A 21,444-nucleotide genomic window follows, 5' to 3' on the forward strand; every position below is an offset into this window, starting at 1 on the left:
GACCAGCCAGGGTTTACACTGCTCAAGGTGGTATACAAGATTTTATTAAAAAAGCAATTAAAACAACAACAATAATTTGAAACAACCACAAATGAGATGAGAGAGACAACCAGATAAGCCCATCAACTAATAAGCCAGAAAGATTGCAATTAATAACTCAGCATCAAAGGCCTGCTGGAAACAAAGGTTTTTATATAGTGGCAGAAGATCATTGGAGAGGCCCCTCTTGGCAGTGAGTTCCAGTCAAGATGTGGCTACAGAAAAGTCCTTCTGCATCCCAACCAATTCACATTTTGACTGGACACTGAGGAGAGCCTCTTTAAATCTTAATTTACAGGTTTGTATAAAGAAAGCAGTCCTCAATCATCCTGGTCCCAAGTCATGTAGAGCTTTGTAGGTCATATGGACCACAGGGTGAACTGACCACCACCTAGATAGCCTGGTAGAAAGTGCTGGGGAAGAGTCAGTTGTGGTGGTGCATGTTGGTACCAATCACATGGGGAAGTGTAGCTGTGGTCCTAGGAGCAAAATTTAGGTTGCTAGTTAGGATGGTGAAAGCAAGGACCTCCACAGTAGTTTCCTCTGAAATATACTGGTCCCATGTGCTGAGTCAGTTAGATAGGATTATTATTAAAATTGGGTGGTTATGCAAAATTGCAGATTTATATCATTTAATTTGAATGCAGAATTTGATTTTATGTAGTGCACATATAAACGGCTTTATTTTTATATCAGTCTATCTAAATGCATTGGTTAAGTTTTAAATTTCTGGACTGATAGGAGATGTGACTGTATAGTGCAGGGGTCAGCAAACTTTTTCAGCAGGGGGTTGGTCCACTGTCCCTCAGACCTTGTGGGGGGCCGGACTATATTTGGAAAAAAATATGAATGAATTCCTATGCCATACAAATAACCCAGAGATGCATTTTAAATAAAAGCACACATTCTACTCATGTAAAAACACCAGGCAGGCCCCACAAATAACACAGAGATGCATTTTAAATAAAAGGACACATTTTACTCATGTAAAAACACTCTAATTCCCGGACCATCTGCGCACCGGATTTAGAAGGCAATTTGGCCGCATCCAGCCCCCGGGCCTTAGTTTGGGGACCCCTGGTATAGTGCTTTACAAATGTATATTCTGAAATATGCCCATTTTGCTTACAAAAAGTTGTAAGATACACAAAGGGAAAATGATTTCATTTGGTTTCAATTAATGTTTTCAGTTAATTGAAAGTAAGCCATTGTGGGTACAGCCCTTAGTTTAAGCATAATGTTTTCTGCAAAGCATGATGCTCACCCTCCTTTATGTATAAAACTGCCTGATACTTTTTCTTGGACTTTGCTTAAGCTGATGCCCTCTTTTATGTAATGCGGTACAAATATTACTAACATGATCACACTTTTATACATAGCTGTCAACTTTTTCCCTTTTTTAAGGAAATTCCCTTATTCCGAATAGGATTCCTCGCAAGAAAAGGGAAAAGTTGACAGCTATGCTTTTATATCTTATTAGCTGTTCTATTAGGCATAACAAAATGAAGAATGACTATAATTTTGTTTAAATATTAGGATTGTAGCTTAAGCGCTTGAGATAAGAGGAGTTGTAAATTAAATGTTATTATATTTCTACCATAGACTTTTCCTATCCATGCTTATTTTAGTAATGATTTTACTGAGGCTAGGTTTTGGTTATATTTTTAAAACATATCCTTGAAACAAGTTAAACCTTGGTTATAAAAATCAAAGGAGATTGTGGTAATCTGAAAAAACCACGCCATTGCCTGATATTTCTTTTTGATAACCAATTTAAGATAGGCATAATTTGGCTGACATCACCTTGAATTTCCATCTGTGTTACCCTGATGCTCTTAAGCATCCTTCATGTACCTACTGCTCTGGGCTATTTTCACTTAGCACATATAGAGGCTGTGACTATCTTAAAGTGTGGATGATATGAATAACAATTGTTTGAAGATCTTACCCTCTATCTCCCTGGATAACCTATCGTCTACAAAGGATAAATAAGTGGCAGATAGCTTTTGTCATCTCTTATCCGAGCTGTACACTTGTAAGGAAGAGCAGGGATAATCACCTAAATCTAATTATGGGTTAAAAGAGGCCATGACTGTGATGTGGCAGTGAGACACCTTACTGTATCAATCCTGTTTGCATTAGAAAAATAAGGTTGTCATATTGATTATTCAAATTAGCTTGCATTGGCCATGGCTCAGTGGCTTATATCGCAGCTGAAGCACATGAAGAGCCCAGCTTTTCACAGAAGACCTATGCCTATAGCATATATTATTTGGTATCATGTTTTCTAATTTAAGGGTTTAAAAAAGAAGAGTTAGAGAGTTTTTATCTCAAGGGTTTAATGTACCACCAGAAACTGCACATGTGTGATTTGAATAATAAAAAAAGGTTTGCCAAAATAAGGCAAGAAGTAGCACTGAAGTTAATAATTCTTAAATCATTCTGCTCTAAGTGTGTAGTGTAAATATAGTTATGAAACTGTATTTTTTATATAAAAATGTATGTATTGCTGTGGGGTAAAAAGGATCTCAGCAGCTTTGCAACAATGGTGTAGCCTGGTGGCTAAAAGACTGAGTTATGAATCTTGAAGTCTCCAGTTTGAATTTTGCCTCTGCCATAAACAGCAAGCCACTGTCTCATAGCCCCCCCCCCAACCCAATATCTATGTGGATAAGAATGTTGACGAGTTGTACACGGTTGTTGTACTTGGGTACAAAACCATGGCACAGTGCTCTGTGCTGTGTGGCAGAGGCGAGGTGCAGCAGGGCGATTTCAGCGGAGCAGCGCTGGTGGTAGTCAGTGGTGCCGGTTTTTATGTTTTCCCTGTGGTGTTGGGTCAACCGGAAAAAAGCTTTACAACTTTGCGTGCGTGTTCCCCCTAAAAAAGGGGGAGCTCTGGCACCTCTTTTTCTAGAAAAAAAGCCCTGAGTACTGTGTCCAGTACTGGGCACCACAGTTAAAGAAGGATATTGACAAGCTGGAATGTGTGCAGAGGAGGCCGATCAAGATGATCAAGGCTCTGGAAATCAAGACTTATGAGGGAGTTGGGTATGCTTAGCCTGGGAAAGAGGAGACTGAGAGGAGATATGATAGCCACCTTCAAGTAGCTAAAGGGCTGTCATGTGGAAGATGGAGCAAGCTTGTTTTCTCCTGCTCTGGAGTGTAGAACTCAAACCAATGGCCCGAAGTTACAATAAATGAGATTCTGACTAAACATCTGATGGTAAGAGTTGTGTGACAGTGGAACAGACTCCAATGAGAGGTGGTGATCTCTTCTTCATTGGAGATTTTTTATCAGAGGTTGGATGGCCACGTATGCTTTAACTGAGATTCCTGCATTGCAGGGGGTTGACCTAGATGACCCTCGGGGTCCCTTCTAACCCTGCAACTCTATGATTCTATGAAAATTCCTACACAGCAAATCTTCTTCAAACCCACACACCCACACACCCCGATTTTAGAAATGCAGCTGCCAACATTTTCACCTTTGTACTTGTAGAAAGTTACAATACTGGAGTTGTGTATGTCTTGTGGCACTGATCCTTATTCCGAGCACTGCAAGAGGAGGCAACGGAGGTGTGCTATGTGGGATAAATTGAAGCTGGCTTTCAGCATTTCTGTTGGGATTTCGTCCTGTCCAGGGGCTTTACTACTACATGTCAGAGTTGATGGCATTCTTCAGCTCATCAAGGGAGGGAATGGCATCCAGCTCTTCCAAGACAGGAAGAGTCTGGATACTGTTGGATCGCTGTGTCGGTGACCATCTTTTCCTGCGAGTACGGTTCTTGATAGTGCACTCCCCATTGCTTCATCTGCTTGCTGCACTCTGTGATAACCTCTCTCAACAAAGTTTTCAGTGCTTTGGGGAAAAAAACATTTTCCACCCTGAAATTTATTGGGTTTGTTCCAGGCCTGTACATCTCTCTAGTCCTTCTCCGTAAAGGAAAGACATGTTTTTGTTTTTAGGTATTCATATCTTTTCATGCTGTATACTGTGAAGAAACTACATTTGCAATAAAATTCTGAGGAAATAAGTTCAATAAAAGGTTATGACACGGGAATTATAATTTATCTGGTTCTGCACAGCATGGAAATGATCTGCTTCTGTTCTAAATAATTGAGTGCAGATAGTCACAAGCTCTTAATGCGGAGATGAGATGTGCTTGCTGTTTCCTTCACCCCTGAATTAGATGCATGAAAACAAAAAAGTTTTAGGAGAGAAAACTGGAAAATGCTGAACATTAACTGCAGTTAATAAAAAAAATTGTGCTAAGAACAATAAATCTGCACTCTCTCATCCTTACTAATCTTTAAAAAGATCTCTATTTGCTTCAGTGTTTAATATAATTATATATAAACTGACTGGGTTCATTCCATTAAGTAAGCAAGGCCTGCTCTGTGTTATATGAAGAAATTGGTTTCCAGTTGGGTTTTCTTTTGTATTCATGCAAGTTTTAAGTGCTCAAATTATCAAGGTATATTTAATTGTATCCAAAGTATGCTTATGCAGCTGACTTCCACTTGTGCAACAGGGCTTCTCCCCCCCCCCCCCAATACCCTCAAATTCTGCTCCAGAGGATTGGGGAACAGATTTTGTGGATGGGCAGAGGAAGGAGAGTAAGTCCAGTTGCATGAGTGGAATTTTGCTTGCACAATCCATTGTATTTTGAAGAATTGTTAGGGGTGGTCATGTTAATTTGCTGCAGCACAAATGACAAAGGATCTTGTAGTACTGTAACTTGAAGACTAACAATTTTTTTATGCCATAAGCTTTTTTGGATCTGATGAGATGGACTGGGGGTCCATGAAAGCTTAGGAGATAGTGCATTTGTGAATATTTAAGGCCGGGATATGGCACCTGTAACCCTCCTTGTGTTACTGAACTACAATTTCCATTATTCCTAACCATTGGCCATGCTGTCCAAGTTGAGGAGCCTTAAGAGTCCAGCAACATCTGGAGGACCACAGGCTCCCCATCCCTTTTTGTTGTATGTTAAAATTATTTTTAGTACCTAATGTTGTTTGAGCTGTTCCATTCTATAATTGAAAATCCAAAATCTGGCATCGACAACAACGACAACGACAACGACAACGACAACAACAACAACAACAACAACAACAACAACAACAACAACAACAACTGTCTTCTCTGGGTGACACCTACCTGCAATCGTAGGTCTGGATGTTGGTTTATTGTGTTCTTAAGCCATATTTCCAGTGTAGTTTACAAAAGAGAATTAAATGATTAAAATATACCGGTAACTACAAAAAGAAGACCCAAAGTGGATAAAAGAAGTGTAAAACAGTCAGCAAGATTCAAAATTGCTTGGGAAAAGAAAAAGGTCTTTGCCTGGCTCCAAAAGGACAATAAAATAGGTGCCAGTCATACCTTTTTGGCAAGAGTTTTCTTCAATGTCATGGACTGGCTGGACACAGAGGAATGGTTAGAGGCACCAGCTGTGGAACTCCCAAGGGACGATGAGTGGCAAAGGGAGAAGAGGGTTGAATCCTGGAAGGAGGCCGTGTCAGAAGCTGAAGAGGTAACCAGGTTTTGTGAGCAGGGAGAGTCTGTGATGGAGAGAAGTGCAGAATCAGAACCAGAGGCAGAAGCAGGAGAGGAGGGAGGCCAGTGTTAACCTGACAAGACAGAAGTACTGTTTTTGGGGGACAGGAGGAGGGCAGGTGTGGAGGATTCCCTGGTCCTGAATGGGGTAACTGTGCCCCTGAAGGACCAGGTGCGCAGCCTGGGAGTCATTTTGGACTCACAGCTGTCCATGGAAGCGCAGGTTAATTCTGTATCCAGGGCAGCTGTCTACCAGCTCCACCTGGTACGCAGGCTGAGACCCTACCTGCCCGCGGACTGTCTCACCAAGGTGGTGCATGCTCTGGTTATCTCCCGCTTGGACTACTGCAATGCGCTCTATGTGGGGCTATCTTTGAAGGTGACCCGGAAACTGCAATTAATCCAAAATGCGGCAGCTAGACTGGTGACTGGGAGTGGCCGCCGGGACCACATAACACCGGTCCTGAGAGATCTGCATTGGCTCCCAGTACGTTTCCGAGCACAATTCAAAGTGTTGGTGCTGACCTTTAAAGCCCTAAACAGCCTCGGTCCTGTATACCTGAAGGAGCGTCTCCACCCCCATCATTCAGCCCGGACACTGAGATCCAGCGCCGAGGGCCTTCTGTCGGTTCCCTCACTGCGAGAAGCAAAACTACAGGGAACTAGGCAGAGGGCCTTCTCGGTAGTGGCGCCCGCCCTGTGGAACGCCCTCCCATCACAGGTCAGGGAAATAAACAACTACCTGACATTCAGAAAAAACCTGAAGGCAGCCCTTTTTAGGGAAGTTTTTAATGTTTGATATTTTTGTATTTGATTTCTGTTGGAAGCCGCCCAGAGTGGCTGGGGAAATCCAGCCAGATGGGCGGGGTACAAATAATAAATATTATTATTATTATTCACTTAATCTTTGTGATTTATTGTTGGCTGGCTCCCTGACACTCAGATGGCAAGATGGTCCTTACTTTGGTAGCTACTTGCCTCATTGTAGATAGTTGGTGGGAGCATCTGCAAGAAGTCCTCCATTGAAGAAACTAGCAGGAGGCAGGGTGGGGTGGCAGCACTTACCTGACCTCCTGTCAGTAGAGGCCTCTGTTGCTTGCCAGGAGGGAGAATGGGATAGGGAAGGCAGTGCAGAGGATGGTGCTGTAGAAATGCAGTGATTGAGCCAATAGCTATGTTTGCACAGTGCCGACCTCCCTGGACAAGTCGTATGAGGAAAGGTTCACATAGGATTTTGCTGCTGTGGTCTGAAGGGGCTATTTGCTGTTAGTAATAGTAGGGCAGCAAAACAAGGAAGCTATGTAAGATATTATGGGTGAAGCTGGCAAGGTGTGTGTGTGTGTGTGTGTGTGTGTGTGAGAGAGAGAGAGAGAGAGAGAGAGAGAGAAAATCATATTGATTTTAATTAATCTGTCAAATTTTTGAGTGCTAGTTTCTGTTGTGTGACTTTACACATACACATTTATCATGTTATCAACTCTGTTCATGTATCTGAGGAGCTTTATATTGCTTGTAAAACCTTATGAAACTATAAACCAGTTTGTATTTAGGAGAGCATGACATTTTTAGTTTAGAACTTATTTGTTAATTGGTTTCCCCAACTTGTTGCTGATTTGGACACGTCCTATTGGAAGTACTGCTCGGCAAAAATATTTTATCTATTTATGCTTATGTCTCTTACCCCTCTTTTAATTGTAGGGTAGACATCTAGCCTTTCCGTTTCTCCAAATACCTCTGTGTGTTTGTGCCCATGTGCTATTTAGAGGATCTTTGTGGCTTGGAAACTATGTAAGTGAGCTTAGTGAAAATGCTATTGACTAGCCATCTGGGCAACTGGAATTTATATTTAAAACAGTAAAAGACAAAACAACCAGAAATATACAGTTCACTCATATTTTAAATTTTGCTTAGCAAGGTATCAAATACGGTGATCATATGTACATAAAAAGTTAACTTGTACTGTATAACATTCCTTCTTGCTGCATGAATGACAAGCTAAGCAACAACTCTTTTAATATAGTTTGAACATCTTGTGATGAAAAGTGCAACACTTTTGAAAAGTACAGATTTGTCTATAGGCAATCAAAATTGCATGAATACAGTTTCTCTTAATGCAAATTCCAAAGCAGCAACTAATGAACTAAATCTACAAACACAGTCCACCCAGTGCTCTTTTTCTAGAAAGAGGTGCCAGAACTCCCCAAGAACATCTCCCTTGTTCTCTTATAATGGCAATAGAATCCACCTGAGAAGTGCCAGAACTGAGTTCCAGTGAGTTTCGGCTGAAAAATGCCTTGGACCAACCTCATATCGAAGGTAGTTCAGTCTCCCATAAAGCACTGTAGTATTAATGGACCGTAACCTCTATGAAAGTCAAAGCCTTTCTCAACCTGTTGCCACTTGATAAGATCTATAAACTTTGTGGCCACTTCCAGAAGCTATCATGACAAGTAAGCAGTTAGTTCGTTAGTAAGTTAAAATAGTAGATTTACAATGACCTTGATTGTGTGTAAGTGGGAGGACATCTGTATTTCATATCTGAGTTAACCAGTTTCTGGAGGCATTTGGAGGATGGATGGTGGCTAACAGATTGATGTTGAATCCTAACAAGACAGAAATACTGCTTTTGGGGGACAGGGTGCAGGCAGGTGTGGGGGACTTCCTGATCCTGAATGGGGTAACTGTGCCCCTGAAGGACCAGGTGCGCAGCCTGGGAGTCATTTTCGACTCACAGCTGTCCATGGAGGTGCAGGTCAATTCTGTGCCCAGGGAAGTTTTCTACCAGCTCCACCTGGTACGCAGGCTGAGACCCTACCTACCTGTAGACTATCTCACCAGAGTGGTGCATGCTCTGGTTATCTCCCGCTTGGACTACTGCAAGGCGCTCTCCGTGGGACTACCTTTGAAGGTGACCCAGAAACTACAACTAATCTAGAATGCGGCAGCTAGACTGGTGACTGGGAGTGGCTGCTGGTACCATATAACACTGGTCCTAAAGGATCTTCATTGGCTCCTAGTGCATTTCCAAGCAGAATTCAAAGTGTTGGTGCTGACCTTTAAAGCCCTAAACAGCCTCGATCTGGTATACCTGAGGGAGCGTCTCCTCCCCCATTGTTCAGCTAGGACACTGCAGTCCTCCTCTGAGGGTCTTCTGCCAGTCCCCTCACTGTGAGAAGTGAGGTTACAGGGAACCAGGCAGAAGGCCTTCTTAGTAGTGGCACCCTCCCTTCAGATGTCAAGGAAATAAACAACACTCCAACTTTTTGAAGACATCTAAAGGCAGCCCTGTATTGGGAAGTTTTTAATGTTTGATGTTTTAGTATGTTCTGATATATACTGTGAGCTGCCCAGAGTGGCTGGGGAAACACAGCCAGATGGGTGGGGTATAATTGTTGTTGTTGTTGTTGATTATTATTATTAGATCAAAAGACATTTGGGAACAACATTGCTTACAGTTTTTCAGTAGGTAACCTCAGGGATTCATTTTACAGAAAATTATCCATTTAATGAAAGTGTTACATAAATTTTTAGGTAATAGGTAAGCCTTTGTGGTTAGAAGATGTGGATAATTTTGTGGAGATGTCACGAGAGTTCAGAATCTGGTACCATTTGACATTGAAATTGATAGTGTGTATGGATTATGAAGCTGGAGAAACTTACCTCATCTAGGAAATTATGGTCTGGAATCAACTAACCTGGCACACTTGCGGAAGCCACACAAGGACTCCCACTAGTGCAATGGGAGTTCCTCCCTTTCCTCTTCCCAGTGCTGCCACCAGATCTGCTCTGGAGAGTCAGGAGAACCCCCAGAACAGCTTGCATTGACAGAATGATCTGAAGAGTGTGATGTTGAATTCCATGTTGACCCTTTATCTGAAAACCATGAGAAGATAGCAATGTCTTCTTGATCATTGCGTTGCTTTGTAATATTTGTTATCTAATATTTAAGCTTCCTTTCAAAACTTCTCAGATTATATTTATCAGATTTATTGACAGATTTTTCAAATACCTTATTACATTATCCTACCACTACAGTTCATTGCTGGCACTTCACCATGATTCCAAAAGCTGTTTTCTCTTAATATCTGAAAACACGTTGTCTTTTTATTTTGTGGCTGTAAAATATGCAAAAATCCTGCTAAAAAGCAGAAAAATAATACCATATGTTAAATTGTTCAATAAGGATAATGGAGCAGTCGTTAATGCTTTTATTTAATATAAAGTTTATGTTCAGCAATTGTTAACTTTATATTTAATGAGCAATAGTTTATTACATCTCTTTCATGTTAATGGTACTTACAGAACTCTTTTTTTTCCAAAAATTAAAACTTAGTAAAATCTTATTCCTTCAAATGTTTTGTTGTCTTTATGAGGCAGCTTAATAAAGTGGAAGTATTTGTTTAATATGATCCATTTTTTAAAAATGTGTCTAATTCATTCTTCTGTGCCAAATGTTTTTAAAACAACAGACTGAGGACCTGAAGGAATAGAGGAAATGAATGGACACCAATGTGTCCAAATATCTCATTTTGCCTAAAAGCAAGTGCCGGCAGATAAATGCCCATAAAGGGATTTTTTTTCCTTAAGCCCCGTGGATTATTATTTTTTTTGCAACTTTTTGTGTGAGTTAGAAATGAAAACCATTCATCTAGTGCCCCAAAGAACGGCCTTATTGAATGGAATAACAGTGTAATGTACCATTGAAGGCAGGATTGAAAGTGATTATCTTGTTAACTCTTGACAGTTACCGCCAGCTTGAAATAGAACTGGCAGGCTTGATTTGCAAATGAATTACAGCTTTTTCATTTTGTGCCAGGATCATCTTTTTATATTCTGATATGACAGATGCTATGTTCCCTGCTTTTGTTTCTCTTCAGTTTTATACTTGCAAATAAAAAACAAAAGATTATGATAGTAATTTTATTTGCATCTTTTCTCTAGGAGTTTATTCTTTGTGAGGAAGTTTTTAATCTTATATTTTACGTACATTTGTTTAAGAATACTTATTGTTACTGGCAGAATGAAATTCCATTAGTTTTAAGAACAATAGTAATTAGGTGAATGTAACACATATGCATTCTGAAAATGGAAAATCAATTAGTCTTTTACACTTAAAGTGTCAGTTTTAAATGTAATCCACCAATGGTACTGCTTATTACTTGTATCTGAACAAAACACCCAAGTATATCACCACCACCACTGTTTTACAAAGATTTTGACATAGAAAGTCCATATTTTTACCTGCTTTACCCAACTTGTTTTATTCATCTGCTCATAAACACAGATGGTATGGTATCAGATAAAATAATTGCCAAACAATTCTAATATATACACCCCATGCTAAACTATGGTTTATTGTGATGTGAATGAGCCCAGGGGAGGCTTCTCATTCTCTTCTTCAGGAGGCAGTTGGAAGCCTTTGTTTTAGTTTTTAATTAACTACATTTTAACATTACGTCTGAACACCACTGTAGTTAATCTTAACTGTGGTTTGTTGAAACAAACAACCCAGCTTCATTGCTAATGGTATGAAGTTTGCTGGTTTCAGACAAACCAGAATTAAGATTAACCACAGTTTATCATGTTTGAGTGATATGTCAAGCTGTTGCTACTAATAAAAATGAAAGTGAAAGCTTCTGAACTCCATGAAGCTGCATTGAATGCTGATGGGTGGGTGTGTTGGAGGGGGCGGAGCATACAAGCCCAAGGATTGCCTTGGTTTGTTTGCATTATGACATGATTCTGTTTGTGACATCCGAGTGCAGCTACTGTACTTATTGAATTAAACAAAAACACCCCCCCCCACCTTTCATCCCTGGAATATTAGGGAGTTTAATAAAATGGTGAATTTAATAAAATTTCCTATTTATGTCAAATACATGTCAACTAGATTGGTGGATGTGTTGAATGTAGTAGATATCTGCAGAATATCTTGGACATTGTTGGGACCTTTTTTTGAGAGTCATAAAAGGGCACCAATAATGTAAATGATATTCTGTAGATGAGATGGAGGAATGTGTATTCTTACTGTCCAAAATTCGCTTCCTGGTTGCTGCAATGCCAGTGAAGTTTCAGAATTGTGCTCTGACCCTCTTTTTTAATTAAATGATAAAGTGAAAACTAGATTTTCAGTGTAAAGTTGAAAATCAACAAGTTCCTTTCCTTTAAAACTAGCATCACAGGCAGATCGCTCCTTGTACTTTCTAGATGTCCGGTGTGTTCTACTATTCTCTCTAGATAGGTGTGGCTTTCAATTGTGTGTTGTCTGCATTTTCAACATCCTTGCTTAAGGTTCCTGACTTTGAATTCAGGATGACTTCCTTCCAGGGTTATTTATTTTTGGTATCATCATGTGCAGTGATTTATCCTTTTCTCATTTGTTAGAGCTATTGCCTACATATAGAAATGAAATGAAATAACATCATTTACCTTCAACTTTGACCTTAGCACCATCATAGTTTGCAAATGGTTATTTCATGAATAAGAGCAATAATTTGCACAGGTGTATATGGTACTATATAAAGGCCTTTTGTTGCAAGTTCCCTTACGTGTCAGTGTTTGGTTTTGTCCTGCGGACCATAATTAAATATGGGATGTGGTTGATCTTTGTTAGGGCACTGTGGCAGGGTTGGTTTCACGTGTTTGGCAATGGACTGGGCAGATATGCTGAAGGTTAACTTAAGTAAACTTGTGGCTTTAGCTTTACAAAGTACTCTGCACTTTGGAAGGTTTCCTTCAGCCAGTTACTGAAATAGAGATCCATATTCATAGCCGTAAGGATTATAGCCATCATGACCATAGCTTGTTATTTCTGTACACAAATGCAGCTTATATTTCACAGCTGTGTATAAATGTGTGCATGCAAAGGCCAAGAGATAACAGTGATCAGAAATGACAAGGTTTTCTTCAGCAGTATTTCAGTGTTTAGGAGAATATTATACTTGGGTTTGCAGTATAACATGGTTACTACCATTGAATGAGGATGCTCATCCTTACTGTGATGAATTTGGAGATCCACAAAAGGCATCATTTTACCGTTGTTACTTTGCATTCCTTCTTTTATACATATGAAGTATTTCTTACTTATAATGATTAAGCCACCTTCTGAATCACTGTTATGTATGAAATACTATTTTTATTGGGTTGTATTCAACTAAAACTTACTCAGCGTAGACCCATTGAAATGAATGAACTAAGTTATGTCCATTAATTTCAGTGGGTCTACTCTGAGTAGGACTAACACTGAATACCAGTTATAGTTCTGGTTTACTGAACTGCATTTGCGAAGCCTAAATTGTTATACATCATAGTATTTGTGCACTCCTTAGTTGTGTGTATCAATTTATATAAATATGAATCTATATTTAAGAATTCTGCATCTCTCACATACCTGCATATCTGCATGTTTATGGCTTGTGATTAATGTTTTCAAGTATTGAATTTTACTTTCCATGATGTTTTCTCAAGCAAGTTAATACTACCTTTTGCAGTTATGCCAGATCTTGTAGTTTTCTATACTATGCCTGAACAATTTTAAGCTCTGATCCTGAGGAATTATTAATGTTCTGTTATAGGCTGTTGTGGACCTGGTGCAACCAGTTGAATGCAGTGGTTGCCTCTCTCTACATCCTATGGATTTTTATGAAATATCTCTTAGTTTTGTAAAGCCATGAACACATAACAAAAGCATGAATATAGGATCTCTGTGAAGGAAAATGAGAATAAACTATAACAAGCTTCAAAATATATTATAGTTGCCATCTACATCCCAGCAAAATCAATGGAATGCTCCTTCCTATGCATTTAATGATACTGTACTGGATTCTTACCCACTGTATTTCAGTTTCTAAAAGCTTGAGAGACCAGTTAAGCTATAGCTGGTGATACAGTATAGTGAATTTGTAAAACCAGTCTTTGTACAGAATTTACATATTGATGATTATATACATTAATGTTGGCAAGTCTTTTTTTTACTCTCTATTTTAAAGCAATTATCTGTGAGCAATAATAAATCTATTGTTCTTCTTGCTCAGTTACTTAGCCTGATTTTTTAGTCACTTTTAATGCTTTCTAGTTGTAAAAAGAATAATTTGTTGCATAGAAATCTCACCATAGTTTATGATTCTTGAAAAGCACCAGAAACTGTTGTGACAACAGTTCCTGGGTAAGAACACTAATTGTGTAATTATCTCAAGGATTAACACTTGGATCTTAAGAGCAACTCCGGCTCATAAGGGGCTGGATGCAATTTCTGCTTTTTTGTCTTTGAATGACAGACCCCATGCCCCAACACAAACTGTTTTGAAGGTACCTTCATTTTTGAATGCACTTCTCTCATCCGGTGTAAAAAAAAATGGGGTTTGACAAAATCTAAAGTCTCCTTGGATCTCAGTTCATGAGTCTTTATATTCTAGCCCCTGGCTACAAGTGTAAATTGTGTGCTAGCAAGGTTTTACTAGATAATCTTCATTTGTTTAAGTTTCAAAATTACATATTCAGCTGCTCCAACAGAAAAAAGGCTCCCAAAACTGCTTGCAACTGCAAGCAGCTATATGATATGTGAATCAAATTCATAGGGTTGGAAGGAAAGTTGTATTGAAAGTGACAGGTGCCACAAAGTTTATTTAGGACAACCTCAGATGTGTCTGTTAGTCTCATAATGGTTCCCTAATATATGTTCAGCTACAGCACTTCCTGCTTTAGAACCTTGTGCTACACCAATATTACTCTCTGTGCTCCTTCAACTACAAATTGGATGAACAGACAGTGACACTTTTTCAATATTATTACATTAAACCAAGTGGATTTTGATTGATAACCTAATATTCAACTAATGCAAAACATCAATCATGGCAAGTATATTAATTATTTAATATTGCAGCCTAATTCAGAAATCGATGTGCTGCATGAGGGGAAGGGAAACTCGCTGTTCCCAGAAGACTTAAGACAGGGAATGATTAAAAAAAAAGACCTGCTATACTCTCGTGTGTTAGCTCGATGCTAATCTTTATTCATTTGCCAATAATCTCTTCCCATTTTCCACTTCAGGACCATTTTATCAGTTTTGAGATCTATAATTGAATTAAGTCTGCTTTCAGCACAGAGCAAAAAGAGTTGCACAAATATTGATGAAGTCATGACAGGGACAGCACAGGAGACAGACCACTGAAGAGGACAGATTTGATGCCATTAGCTGGATGCTCCCTGTATCAGTGACCTAGGCCCTGCTTCCTAGCAATTAAGTTCATTAGGACCTTTGGCACCAAACAGTATAAATACAGGGCTTGAATTCTCTTTTAATAATGCATGATGTGGTAAAGTAACTTTCGATTATTATAATAAGTGTTTGAACCCAACTTTTTCTGTGATTATTTTTAAAAAATGTAAGTTAGGCAAGTACACGTATTTGCTTCAGGGTTGTTTTTTAGGGGGCGCCTGAATAAAAAGTGTTACTAAAATATATACTGAACCCTCTAGAATGTATTTAAATAACTGTACAGTTAGGATTGTTCCTGTACGGCACAGTTGTAATTTGCAGTTACTACTGTAGGTTAATCACATATTTGAGTCAATCCAGTGCTGGAGTTTTCTTATTGTAATTTGTCCAAGTGGCAAATCATGCCTGTGTACATTGTCTAAGCCCAACCCCATGTCCCTTCTCATCCACAGGAAACGACATCCTGCAATGCTGCCTCTAGACCAGTGTTTTTCAACCACTGTTCCGCGGCACACTAGTGTGCCGCGAGATGTTGCCTGGTGTGCCGTGGGAAAAATTGAAAAATTACTTTATATATAGTCAATATAGGCACAGAGTTATTTTTTTTTAACATTTTCTAATGGTGGTGTGCCTCGTGATTTTTTTCATGAAACAAGTGTGCCTTTGCCCAAAAAAGGTTGAAAAACACTGCTCTAGACCAAGCATGGCCAAACTTGGCCCTCCAGACGTTTTGGGACTACAAGTCCCATCATCCCTAGCTAACGACCAGTGGTCAGGGATGGTGGGAATTGTACTCCCAAAACATATGGAGGGCCAGGTTTGGCCATGCCTGCTCTAGACCTTTTTATACCCTTTTCCCAGCCCTGTCTCTTTACCATACCCATAGTTTCTCCACTTTATGGCTGTGAAGATCAACTGAGTATTAGAAGTAAGGCTCCTTTAAGTCAGTTGTCCACCTGTTATGCCACTCAATATTCAGTAAGAGCTGTTTGGCGGTGGTACAGTCTCCCACATGAGGTTGTAGACTCTCCTTTATTGGAGGTTTTTAAGCAGAGGTTCAATGGCCACCTGTCATGAATGCTTTTGTTGAGATTCCTACATTGCAGGGGGTTGGACTAAATGACCCTTTGGGTCCCCCTCCAAGTCTATGATTCTGTGATTCTATTCCCTGATGAACCTCCTTTCTAACCTTGAAACCTGCCTTGTCTGGATTAAGCTTTACCTGCTACCTCTAGTACTTCACAGATTACAGAGACCGGGTCAAAATCTCCACTGCTTCCTTGGAATCAGATGAAAAGGAAAAAAGGTTAGGTGGGATGGAGAGAAAGAACAGCAAAGGGCACAACAGGGAACCTTATTGGATACATATGCCAATGGCCATAGCGTCCTTGCCTTTCAGAAAGGCTCAGGCTAGTGTAAAACAGTGCACCCAGAAACCATTATGCTTTTTATGTCATCAACTACAATATATCAGAGGGCCAGCAGAACCAACAGAGAGGCACTCCTTGTGTACATCAGATTAGCTTCTTCTGTATGTATGTGTGTATCCATTCAGCTGGTATTAGAAATGTGTAATTTATAATAACTATTTTAGTTTGATGTTGACAATGCTTAGTTTTGCTACAGTATGCTTGGGTAGGAAACACAAATATACACCTTAGTATACCTTCCTCGCTGCATTTGTCTTTTTACTCAAATAAATCATCATCCATTAATATTATGCATTTTAGTTGATTATTGTGCAAATTTATACAAATTGAATCTGAATATAACAATAACGCTGAAGGAAAAAATAAAAATTTTACTTTTGTTCTTAGATGATGGAAATGTTTTCTTCTGATATAAAATGATGGTTTTCTGACTAACTCATAATGATGAAAAAATGGAATTGTGCAATACTGCCATTCTGCCATTTATTGTATTTATATTTTCTTATAATTATATTATTATTATTTAAACAATTCACATATTAAAAGAAACATACTCAGAAGACAGTATGACTTTCTCTCCTTTTTCAACTTTCCAAGTTACACATAAATAATTGCAGACAAAGGTTTGGCATCTATTTATAACTTTTTGTTCTTCTGTTACAGGGATGCTGGAAACATCAAAGCTGGATTAGAACATCTGGTAAGTTCTAATTTTCTCTTGAATATTTGCATCATCTTTGATATCTGCATTCCAAATGAACACTTTTGAATGAGCTTTGAATACCTTGAATTGAGAAAGTCAACCATTTCCCAGAGGGTCAGCTTACTGTTATTATGTGAAGGCACTTACATTTTCATTTATCTTACGTTTCAAGGGATTTTAATTTTTTTAAATTACTTTTTATTTTGATCTGGAGATGAAATGAAATGGACTGTAATCCTTGGATTGATGATTGCCTTAATTATAAACAAAAAGTTGTTTGGTGTTGGATTTTTGGCATATCCTGATCTGAGAACAGTAAACTTGTACTTTAAAACACATTCAAATTTTGCATGCATAAATATGGCATTTTAGTAATTTGAGATCTCTGAAATAAGTACACAGCTTTGTTATGAATTGTGTTGACATTTAAATTCTATTAAGTTCTAAGCTATACAGTACACAAAATTCAAATTATTTAAGTAAGCATATTGTAATTGTGAGTAAAAGCTTAGCGTTAAATACAGTGCTATTGTTGTCAGCCAGAAAATAGCTCATCTCCCGAGTGTACACCAATAAGACTCAGAAACGTGAGGAGCTAGGAGTCCAATGTTATTTATTGCAAAGCAATAGGTTACAGTCGGATCGTTCCGCAAAACTGCAACCCCACTTAGTGGTCCAGACAGTGGTATTTATAAAATTTCAAACAAAGCATTTCAATTTCCACCAATCATATACACCCTTACCTCATTTCATGTTTAATACACATGTGCAATTAGCACGGGCAGTTTCTGCTGATTAAATTCTGATTCCCACCCTGTTCTGTTACATTGTGTTAGTGTGCATGTTGGGAACCTGTGTTACGTGTAGCCATTTGCACCATGTAGCAATGGGGCACACGGAAACTTGCAAAACCATCAGTTTCATAAAGAAACAGGCTACCATAACTCAAGGATTTATCACATTTATTGTGGTCCTTTGGGCCACTGCCACACTATCACAAGCTTGATATATATCACAAGTACTATGTTTAACAGTTATTATGAGAATGTTCTATTTTAATGACTACATGGATCCAAATAACTTTAGCCAGAGTTCCTTTCAGACAGCTGGACTTTCTTGTCCACTTCTCACTTCAGCCCCATGTGCCTTATTAAAATAAACTTCTGAGGGTCAGGGGACCCTCAATAATTCTTTGTAAAGTTATTCTCTCTCTCTCTCTCTCTCTCTCTCTCTCTGTGTGTGTGTGTGTGTGTGTGAGAGAGAGAGAGAGAGAGAGAGAGAGAGAGAAACTTAATGGATATATGAGCTAGCCCTGCTACCTTAAACTAGTTGAAGTGCCTTCTACTTGACCAAGAGGCTTTTTGGATCCAAGTTAACTTTCCTGGCTTTTTGTTAAAATTAAAGATCCATTTTGTTTGTGTGTGAGTTTTCTCCCCCGTTCAATGTATATAACCTGATGTGGATGATTTATTTGGTTTATATCCTAACCTTCCTCCTGAAGTAGCCCAGGGTGTCAGATGCCACAATAAAAAAACATAGTTCAAACAACAGCTAAAAACATTAAAAAAAAATTTTTTTAAGGGCAGTCTCAACCAGTGATCTCCGGGTTGACAGGAATAGTGTGTTCCAGCTATCAAATGCCTGGGGAAACAGGAATGCTTTTAAATTTCTTGTTAAAGTCAATAATGAGGAAGACAGATGGAATTCAATCAGGAGGGCATTCCACAAGTTGGAAACTACCATTGAAAAGGCCCTGCCATCCAGGCAGCCCCCATTGATGACAACACTAATCAGGACTCCCTTGCTGATTGTAGGGTCCAAGAGAAGACGCTGTTATAGCTACTTGGGTTTCAAGCCAGTTAGAACTTTATATGCCAGTACAGCAAGCCCACAACTTACTCAGAGGTAATATTCTGGAGATTGCTCGTAAAACCAAAATCGTGTATAGTTAAAACACGTTGGGTGCCATAGATGGTGGGATTGCCAAAGGCTTTCCCCCCGAATGCCCACTTCCTTTAAAAAAATGTAAACTTATTTTGCCAAGCTCACGAAGCTGAATGTGCACAAGTTAATGTGTGTAAGCTGTGGGTTTACTGTACTAACACCTTGAATTTGGCTCAAGAGCTCACTGGCAGCCAGTGCAGCTGCTGGGTGACCTTGGGCTAGTCACACTTCTTTGAAGTCTCTCAGCCCCACTCACCTCACAGAGTGTTTGTTGTGGTTGAGGAAGGGAAAGGAGAATGTTAGCCGCTTTGAGACTCCTTAGGGTAGTGATAAAGCGGGATATCAAATCCAAGCTCTTCTTCTTCTTCTTCTTCTTCTTCTTCTTCTTCTTCTTCTTCTTCTTCTTCTTCTTCTTCTTCTTTCAGGACCATTGATCCATTGTTCTATTGGGCGGTGCCCCCACTTAGCAGCCTAGTAGCTTCATTCTGTACTAGCTGCAGCCTCTGGACCACCATCAAGGGCAAGCTGACATATAGCACATTACAGTAGTCCAGATGGGAGGTCATCAGAGCATGGGCAACTGAAATTAGTACAGTGAATGCTTTATATTGTTTCAGTTTTCAGTGTAGCTGGAATTTCTCCTTCTTAACACTATTTTTTTTAAGCCCTCCGTGTTCCTCCTTTTCCAGTTTTTTAAACCACCACTTTCACTCTCTCAGTGTGCCTCCCTTCTCACTCCCATGCCACTGCTATTGTCCAACCTGACATCTCTTTTGCTCCCCTATCCCCCCCTGACTTCATGCAATATATGGGAAAATGCCTTTTATGTAAGGGTAAAGTTGACTACTGTAAAGTAGGAAATTATATAACAGTAGTAAATTATATAATTTTGTTTATTTTAGACCTGTTGACTCAAATGTAAATGAATAGCTTCATTTACATTACTGTAAATAATATTAGATTCTGTTACTTTTGTAAAATTAACAGAAAACTGGAGACTTTCAAATGTCACTGTAGTATCATAAGTTTATTTTGGGAAGATGATGTGCAAGTCTTTAGAAGTGTTGTAGCAGCAATGGGCCTTTTTCAACTGTAGTAGATATTCCTGGTTAGTTCTTTACCTCTATATTTTTCTCTATTAACAACAGTCGAGCCATACCTTTTTCTAAATGGAAAAATTGATCTCCTTCAACCTCTCCTATTCTGACATTTTAAAACAATGACCGACTTGTCCTTGTGTTCAAGAAAAGAAATTTCACCATTTCAGGAGTGGCAGACTGTCATTAATAGCTTATTAGCCCTTGAATGATTTGTGTATAGTCACTGCCTTTCAGCAATGTAGACATTCCTCTTGTAACATGTTAATCAATAACCACCAAGATGGGCTGCTGGGCAACATGCTTCATGTATCTTGGCCAGTAAAAGTATTCATGAGCTTCATTGCTACTGGAACAGGTAGGATTGGTCAACTCATGCACTCATGGCCTTTTAACTTCTTCCTGGGTTTCTGTATGTATTACATGATTTTTATTTGTGTATATGGCTTTTGTTCAATTGGTATGTTTTGGGCATTATCCTGGATGGAAATCCTAGGTAGATAATAAAGACACCCCCCACTTCCTTTAGATTAATCATCGTCAAAGAAAGAAAATCTGAGATCTTAGAGCGCTCTTGAAAGAAGTTTAAGCTTTGGTGAGCCTCCCAAGAAGCAGACAGCAAGTTATAGGGGCAACCCAAAGCAGCATTTTATCTATTAATTTCTTATAGTGGGAATAATCCAATGAAGTGCTTCTGCTAGCACAAGGAGGTTTCTTCTGCTCATGCACCCCTTAAATCTGTTCCGGGGTTTCCTGCATTCCTCTGGAGCAAATTTGGGGAAGGCACACAGGGAAAGAAGGAGGGTGAAGTTCCACTGTGCAAGAAGTAGCACTTTGCTGGCTACTGCCCAATGAAAGTGATTATTATTTAAAACTAAAAATACCTGACTACAGCATTGAATGAACTATATGAGAATTATGGGTATCAGTTCCCAAGTAAAACAAAATTAGAGCTCTTGAATACTTTAAATATAAAGAAAATACATTTTTGTGATATAAAAGGAACTCTGTATCAGCATTTGGAAGAAGGAAGAAAATATTTTTGGAAAATAGGATTTTTTTCAATATAAAATGTAATTTGGCATAAAAGGTGTTCAGAAAATTAGGCTCCAATTTTGTAATCAGGTAATTGTTTAGCTAACAGCATCATTACATGTTAAAATTGTTTAATTTATTTATTTATTTTTGAATCTCTTACATTCTTGACTATCACTACCACATACAGTTGATGCATTTTTATACCCCAAGTAAACTGCTCACATGAATTATTGAAATAGCCATTAGATGTTGTTTGCAATGTTAATGTGCACAAATAATTTTATTTAGTAGATCTTATATAGATTTTGTTTGATAATGGGGTTGATGTTGTATTATACCAGTGAGTTCTCTTGGAGTTCATTGGAATAATAACAGCATTTCCAATGCTATATAGTAACTTTTTAAAAACAATG

General features: G+C 38.9%; 1 protein-coding gene across 2 annotated transcripts in view; it reads left to right on the plus strand.

The window, feature by feature from the left end:
* RSRC1 (arginine and serine rich coiled-coil 1) overlaps positions 1 to 21,444 on the plus strand; it is a 167,031-nt gene that overhangs the window by 51,667 nt on the left and 93,920 nt on the right. For both annotated transcript variants that reach the window (XM_033150528.1, XM_033150527.1), the window contains exon 5: positions 16,913 to 16,949. In XM_033150528.1, coding sequence (XP_033006419.1) covers positions 16,913 to 16,949 — 37 coding nt within the window. The remainder of the gene's footprint in view (positions 1 to 16,912; positions 16,950 to 21,444) is intronic.

Source organism: Lacerta agilis, chromosome 5, assembly GCF_009819535.1.
Source record: "Lacerta agilis isolate rLacAgi1 chromosome 5, rLacAgi1.pri, whole genome shotgun sequence".
Taxonomy (NCBI): domain Eukaryota; kingdom Metazoa; phylum Chordata; class Lepidosauria; order Squamata; family Lacertidae; genus Lacerta; species Lacerta agilis.